At 49.5% G+C, this 7,722-nt stretch overlaps 1 protein-coding gene across 1 annotated transcript in view; it reads left to right on the top strand.

Annotated features, from left to right (window-relative positions):
• Positions 1 to 6,176, top strand: part of ESPL1 (extra spindle pole bodies like 1, separase) — a 27,671-nt gene extending 21,495 nt beyond the window's left edge. The window contains exons 19-31 of the mRNA XM_012805529.2: positions 265 to 628; positions 785 to 946; positions 1,341 to 1,554; positions 1,653 to 1,843; positions 2,727 to 2,854; positions 2,972 to 3,094; positions 3,735 to 3,890; positions 4,000 to 4,170; positions 4,274 to 4,378; positions 4,539 to 4,654; positions 5,141 to 5,224; positions 5,371 to 5,535; positions 5,811 to 6,176. Coding sequence (XP_012660983.1) covers positions 265 to 628; positions 785 to 946; positions 1,341 to 1,554; positions 1,653 to 1,843; positions 2,727 to 2,854; positions 2,972 to 3,094; positions 3,735 to 3,890; positions 4,000 to 4,170; positions 4,274 to 4,378; positions 4,539 to 4,654; positions 5,141 to 5,224; positions 5,371 to 5,535; positions 5,811 to 6,012 — 2,181 coding nt within the window. The 3' untranslated portion in view covers positions 6,013 to 6,176. The remainder of the gene's footprint in view (positions 1 to 264; positions 629 to 784; positions 947 to 1,340; positions 1,555 to 1,652; positions 1,844 to 2,726; positions 2,855 to 2,971; positions 3,095 to 3,734; positions 3,891 to 3,999; positions 4,171 to 4,273; positions 4,379 to 4,538; positions 4,655 to 5,140; positions 5,225 to 5,370; positions 5,536 to 5,810) is intronic.
• Positions 6,177 to 7,722: the final 1,546 nt, after the last annotated feature.

Consider the following 7,722-nt stretch of genomic DNA (forward strand, 5'->3'; position numbering starts at 1 on the left):
CCTTCATGTCATTTTCTCAGTTATTGCTTTAAAACATTCACATTCTACTCTTAGAAAGATTCACCTGTACCCCTATAAGGTAAACCTCAGAAGTAACATCCTTCCTTCTTATCTTCAGTTCCCTCCTCTCCCTCCTTTCACACACAAGCAAGAGTCACTGCCCCTGACTGAGTGCCTGCTGTGGCCTGCACGGCGCCACCTGCTGTCAGAAGGTGTCTTGTCATTGATGCCCCTTGGCACTTCTCCCTTTCTCTCTGATCTTAGGTGAACTTTAGTGATGACAGTGACTTAGATGACCCTGTCTCAGCTGAGGCACCACTGCTGGCAGAGGAGCCTAAAAGAAAGGGCACTGTTTCTCGGGGCCGGGGCCAAGCTAGAAAGGGCCTGAGCTTGAAGACTGATGCAGTGGTTGCTTCTGGGCTCCCTGGCCTGAGTGGCAGGACCCGGAGGACCAAGAAAGTGGCATCAAAACATTGTGAGGAGCAGAGGCCTCAGAGGGCTCCTCCTGGCCTGGCCAGGCTTGGCCCTGAGATCATGAGGACCATCCCTGAGGAGGAATTGGCTGAAAACCAGATGGAATTGAGCTTTGAGATCCTCCAGGGCTCTGATGGGGAAGACTCAGTCTCAGGTATGATGGGAAGGGTGAGAGGCATCTCACTGGGGAGGGACATGCCCTGGGGCCAATGTATAAGAATTAACTGATCCCAAGGGAGAAGATTGTAGAAGAAAGAACAAATTGGATGGCAGGAGGGAGTGCTATGAAAAAGTCTCACTGTCTCTGCAGGTAGGAAGTCTCCAGCTTCAGGCCCTGATGCAGCCATAGGAGAACAGGAGCTGTTGAGACGGGATTCCAGCAAGGAGGAGCTGCCCATCCTGTGCCCAGATAAGGATAGTGACAGGGGCCTTGGATCTCAGCTTCAGCTCCCCTCAGCCCTTGCAGCCATCGGTGAATATGCTAACCTTCCTGATATTTGGTTACTCAGAGAGGGCCGAGCCTCCAGGTCTCTTGGTCTTTGCATCTTTCCATTCTGTCCATGGTACTGGACTCCCATCTGGATTTGGTAGCTTAGAACCAGGGTCTGAGTCCCAGCACTCACTGTTGGCTGTGTGCAAGTCATTTTCCCTCTCTGAGCTCCCATTTTCTTTTCTGTAAAACGGGGTTTGGGGAAGATAGAGTGAGTTGATGACTGTAATGCACAGCTTCCCACTTGGCACATGGCCCTTCTTCATTAATGGTAACTGCTATTTTCCATTTGGGAGATGAGTTGGGGACTCCTTGAAAGTTCCTATCACCTGGGAAATGAGTGATTCATCTTTAGCAAGTGTCTTAACCCTCCTAGATCTTGCTACCTTGGATTCCATCTGTGACTCACTGAGCATTGCTTTCCGGGGCATCAAACACTGTCCTCCTAGTGGGCTCTATGCCCACCTCTGCCGCTTCCTGGCCTTGTGCCTGGGTCACCGAGATCCCTATGCCACTGCCTTCCTTATTACCGAGTCTGTCTCCATCACCTGCCGGCATCAACTACTCACCCACCTCCACAGACAGCTCAGGTAGGTGCCCTCAACCTCCCAGTTCCTGCGGGGGCAGACTGGAAGGAGGGTCCAGACTGTGAAGGAGGGGAACTCACCCCTACCTGTATTATCTGCAGCAAGATCCAGAAGCACCAAGGATCACTTGAAGTGGCAGATCAGTTCCAGAGGCTGAACCTTCAGGAGAGGCCTGGAGATGTCCCACTGGCCAGCATTCAGCGCCTCTTTTCCTTCAGGACTTCAGGATCTGGCCACTTCCCCCAACCTGAGAAGCAGAGCTTTCAGGGGCACCTGGCTCTGATCCCCAGTGGTATGCTGGCAGACTTCTGGCTGGCCCTTTTAGGGAATTACATAGATTTATGTCATGCCTTTTCACCTAGTAACCTCTTGCCAGATAATTGTTTCTCTCATCAGATATTCTCTAAATCAGAAAGTTTTTTTTTTAATATTTTATTTTATTATTATTTATTTTTTTGCAATTTTTGGCCGGGGCTGGGCTTGAACCCACCACCTCTGGCATATGGGGCTGGCGCCCTACTCCTTTGAGCTACAGGCACCACCCGAAAGTTTTGTTTTTTTTTTTTTTTTTTTTTTTTTTTTTGAGACGGAGCCTCAAGCTATCCCCCTGGGTAGAGTGCCATGGCATCACACTCACAGCAACCTCCAACTCCTGGGCTCAAGCGAGTCTCCTGCCTCAGCCTCCCAAGTAGCTGGGACTACAGGCACCCGCCACAACGCCTGGCCATTTTTTGGTTGCAGCCATCATTGTTGTTTGGCGGGCCCGGGCTGGGGATTCGAACCCGCCACCTTAGGTGTATGTGGCTGGCGCCTTAGCTGCTTGAGCCACAGGTGCTGAGCCAGTTTTGTTTTTTTTTAAACTCAACTTTGAGTTACCAGCTAATTTAGTGCCTTTCTTCAGGGTTGAGTTCAAACAGATCAGATCTTCCTACACTAACATGGAACACATTAACAGATGATTCAAGGGCCTTGCTCTGTGCAAGGCCCTTTGTTAGTTGTTGTGAGGGACACAAGTACAAGACAGGGTCTCTGTCCAGAGGGAGAACCTGGAACTCCAGTTTCCAGGGAAGACTTCTTGGAGTTGTCCTGAGGGATAGTTAGGGATTGAGTGCCAACGATAGGAAAGGGAATTCCTTATAACAACTGAAATATTCTGGCTGTTTCCTGTGTCTTAGGGGTGACTGTGTGTGTGTTGGCCCTGGCCACCCTCCAGCCTGGAACTGTGAGCAACACCCTTCTGCTGACCCGGCTGGAAAAGGACAGTCCCCCAGTCACTGTGCAGATCCCCACTGCCCAGAGCAAGGTGAGATTCCTGGGCTAGACAGTGCTTCTGGTCAAGCTGCTTACATTTTTGTGGCTGGAGGGTGGAGAGATGGTGATCACATGGACAAGCACAGATCTCACAACCTCACATCCACAGCTTCCTCTGAGTTCAGTGCTAAATGAGTTTGATGCCATCCAGAAGGAACAGAAAGAGAACAGCAACTGTACTGACAAGCGAGAATGGTGGACAGGACGGCTAGAACTGGATCATAGGATGGAGGTGTGTGCTCCCAGGATGGGGCATGGTCAGGCTGCCCTAGCAGTTACCCAGGGGATGACAGTGTCTTGTCCATCAGAGGTGCTGGGTCAGTGTTGAGCTACTTTATGTCTATTTCTAGAAGAGTAGGCCTAAATAAAAAATTATGTCACTTGGGGAGGACTTTAAATAAGAGTCCAAACTTGAACAGGGTATGGCAATGGAATATTTAAGGATACACAGGAGAAAAGGGATTTTTTTCTTTTTTCTTTTTTTTTTTTTGTGGAGATAGACCCTCAGTCTTTTGCCCAGGCCAGATTCTATCTCGCTGTAGCCATGAACTCCTGGCTCGAGAGATCCTTCCCAAGTGCTGGGACTATAGGCCTGACCCCAGCCAAGGAAAGGGATTTAAGCTCAAATATCAGTTTCCAGGCTTTATTGCCCACCTGTTCATATTTGTCACAACATAGGGTTATATAATATATACTCTCCAGAGTTTGGAAAATGAAAACAAGTTCCCACATTTTTGCCTTCTATGACTGGCAGAAAGATATTTAAGATAAACATACACACTGAAAACTCATTTCCTCATCTCCAAAACATTAGCGTCTGTGTGGAAGAAACTCAGCCTCCTCTGACTGAAGGCTCTGCTCTCTGTATCCAGGTTCTCATCACTTCCCTAGAGAAGTCTGTGTTGGGCTGCTGGATGGGGCTGCTGCTGCCATCCAGTGAGAAGCCCAGCCCTGCCCAGGAGGCCTCCCGCCTCCAAGAATTGTTGCAGGAATGTGGCTGGAAATACCCTGACCCCACTTTGCTGAAAGTGAGTTAAGAAAGTAGGCAAGGGGAAGAAACTTGACTTAATCCTGTCCTCTACCCACTGTGAGTAGAGATGGGAATTGTGGTGCTCATTGACCGCTGTTTCCTTGCAGATCCTACTCAGTGGCGCCAGAACTCTCACCCCGCAGGACATTCAGGCCCTGGCTTATGGGCTGTGCCCAACCCAGCCAGAGAGAGCCCAAGAGCTCCTGGATGAGGCAGTAGGACGTCTAAAAGGCCAGACAGTACCAAGTGATAAGCACCTTGTCTTGGTGCTAGACAAGGTAAGAACCTGGGGCAGAGGGGCAATGTCAAGTAGGTGATGGTCACCAGCTCACTCCCATTCCCTTTCCTGGAGACAGTAACCTCTGAGTACTTTTTGCCCAGGACCTGCAGAAGCTGCCATGGGAAAGCATGCCCAGCCTCCGGGCACTGCCTGTCACCCGACTGCCCTCCTTCCACTTCCTACTCAGCTACTCCATCATCAAAGAGGTTGGGTTCAGGGGATGATTGATGAGTGGGGGAGGCCTGAAGAAAGAGAGGCAGAGAAACCTGTGAAGATGGGAGAGGATCTTGGGAAAGGGGCTGAAATTGTTGGACCTTGGGCCTCCTAATGGGACCAGGGTCCTAGTCACCAATGTTTCCTCCTTAGTCTGGGGCCTCATCAGTGCTGAGCCAAGGAGTGGACCCACGAAGTACCTTCTATGTTCTGAACCCTCACAATAACCTGTCAAGCACAGAGGAACAATTTCGAGCTACTTTTAGCAGGTCAGGGGGGTTAGGGCAGGAAGGTGGATTGGGAAAGTTAGAGATAACATACAGGGCAACATTGTGCCTTTTCTCCAGAATCAGTTACTGTTCTAATGTTCATCTAATGTTTGTCTGCCTCTTTCCCACATGACCCCTACTATGTAGTTCCCTATTTTTTTTTTTCTTGAGATTGGGTTTCACTCTGCTATCAGGCTGCAATGGAGTGCAGTGGTATAGTCACAGCTGCCTACAACCTTGAACTCCTAGGCTCAAACAATCTTTCTACCTCAACCTCCAAAGTATCTAGGACTATAGTTGCATGCCACCATGCCCAGCTGATTTTTCTTATTTTTCATAGAGATAGTGGTCTCACTTACATTACTAGCCTGGTCTGGAACTCCTGGCCTCAAGAGATCCTCCTGCCTCACCCTCCCAAAATGCTGAGATTATAGATGTGAGCTACCACACCTGGCCCTTATTCTTTCTTCTCCCTTTTCCCTGCAGTGAAGCTGGCTGGAGAGGAGTGATTGGGGAGGTGCCGAGCCCCAGACAGGTGCAGGCAGCGCTGACAGAACATGACTTATATATGTGAGTGATTGGGCCAGCATATGGGGAGAGGGGCAGTCCTGAGGATGGTATCACCATGGGTTGTTTTGGAGTTTTAGAGCCTCTGGACAATAGGTAGAGGCCTGGTACTGCTGGGTCAAGGCTCATCTCTCCTGATTCTGCCTTAGCTATGCAGGACATGGGGCTGGTGCTCGCTTCCTTGATGGGCAGGCCATCCTGCGGCTGAGCTGCCGGGCCGTGGCTCTGTTGTTTGGCTGCAGCAGTGCAGCCTTGGCTGTGCATGGAAACCTGGAGGGGAATGGCATTGTGCTCAAGTACATCATGGCTGGCTGGTGAGGCTCCGTGTCTGGGACCCATCTTAGGGGATTAAGACTGCCTCTACCTCCTCAATCCTTCCTCTGTGTCCCACCTTTCTCCTGTCCTGGTTACCTTGTATGCCTGGGCCTTCAACCTTTAGCCCTCTTCTGTCATCCTGGGACACTAAGGGCTAACCCTAACCCTCACTGGTTCCATCCTTTTTACTTAACCCACAACTGCCATAATTGCATATAATTTCCTGTGCATTTTGTTTTAGAGCCCTCACTTTGTATTTCTTCTCTTTTCCCAGCCCCTTGTTTCTGGGTAATCTCTGGGATGTGACTGACCGTGACATTGACCGCTACACAGAGGCTCTGTTGCAGGGGTGGCTTGGAGCAGGCCCAGGGGCCCCCCTTCTTGACTATGTCATCCAGGCCCGCCAGGCTCCTCGACTCAAGTATCTTATTGGGGCTGCACCTGTAGCCTATGGCTTGCCTGTCTCTCTGCAGTAACCCCTTGCAGCTGTCTTATTGTTCATAGAAGCCATGTGACTGTCCTAACTCCAAATTTAAATTTAATCCTTAACATAAATATTTTAATGTGATTTTCCCTGGTGTTTTATACAAAATGTTGCCTTTTCATTTAACTTTAATATAATAAAGATACATCACTTAAACCTTGTTTTATGTAGTTTATCTGAGAACATTTAAAGACAATCGGGGCTCGGTGCCTATAGCTCAACCGGCTAAGGCGCCAGCCACGTACACCTAAGGTGGCGGGTTCGAATCCCTAGCCCGGACCCACCAAAAAATAGCCGGGCGTTGTGGTGGGCACCTGGGGTCCCAGCTACTTGGGAGGCGGAGGCAGGAGACTCACTTGAGCCCAGGAGTTGGAGGTTGCTGTGAGCTGTAATGCCACAGCACTCTGCCCAGGGGGACAGCTTGAGGCTCTGTCTCAAAAAAAAAAAGACAATCGGGCAGTGCCTGCGACTCAGTGGGTAGGGCACCAGCCCCATATACCGAGGGTGGCAGGTTCAAACCCACCCTCAGCCAAATTGCAACAAAAAAAATAGCCAGGCGTTGCCGCAGGTGCCTATAGTCCCAGCTACTCAGGAGGCTGAGGCAAAAGAATCACCTAAGCCCAGGAGCTGGAGGTTGCTGTGAGCAGTGTGACGCCACAGCACTCTACTGAGGACGATAAAGTGAGACTCTGTCTCTACAAAAAAGAAAAAAATAAAGACAAGACAACTAGGCTGAGCACAGTGGTTCAAACCTATAATCTGAGCACTCATGAAGGCTGAAGCAGGTGGATCACCTGAGCTCAGGAGTTTAAGACCAACCTGAGCAAGAGCAAGATCCTGCGTCTACTAAAAATGGAAAAATTAGCCAGGTGTGGTGGTGCACACCTGTAGTCCCAGCTACTTGGGAGGCTGAAGCAAGAGGATTGCTTAGGGCGGTGCCTGTGGCTCAAAGGAGTAGGGCACTGGCCCCATATGCCAGAGGTGGCAGGTTCAAACCCAGCCCTGGCCAAAAACTAAAAAAAAAAAAAAAGAGGATTGCTTAAGCCCCAAAAGTTCAGGTTGCTGTGAGCTATGATGCCCGAGCATTCTACCCAAGATGACAGTGAGGCTCTATCTCAAAAACAAATAAATTGGCTCAGCACCTGAAGCTCAGCGGCGAGGGCGCCAGCCACATACACTGGAGCTGGCGGGTTCAACAACAATGACAACTACAACAACAAAAAATAGCCAGGCATTGTGGCAAGCGCCTATAGTCCTAGCTACTTGGGAGGCTGAGGCAAGAGAATTGCTTAAGCTCAAGAGTTTGAGGTTGCTGTGAGCTGTGACATCACAGCACTCTACGAGGGCAACAGTGAGATTCTGTCTCAAAAAAAAAGAAAAATTAAATAAGTAATAAAATCAATTGCCCGCTTTCCACTATGTGGTACTGTAGGCAATTGGAAAAGTTTACAGGATTTCAAGTTTGAGAGCCTTAGGAGAAAGGCAAAGCCACAGGACAAAGCTGGGCCTGGCTGGGCCTCAGCAAACAAAGCTGAAGGAGAAAGGACTCAAAATACTAAGTGGAAACAGTTCACTTAGTAGAAGTGTACTCAACAGAAGAAGAGTACTGATAGGTCTGTTGAGACTTTGGGCTGGGTACCATCTTGACTGTCCTGTCTTCCTGCTTCAGGTACCCTGGGAGTAGACTAGTTTTTTTTTTTTT

This window comes from Otolemur garnettii, unplaced genomic scaffold, assembly GCF_000181295.1.
Source record: "Otolemur garnettii isolate 467f Iridium unplaced genomic scaffold, OtoGar3 scaffold00043, whole genome shotgun sequence".
NCBI classification, from domain to species: domain Eukaryota; kingdom Metazoa; phylum Chordata; class Mammalia; order Primates; family Galagidae; genus Otolemur; species Otolemur garnettii.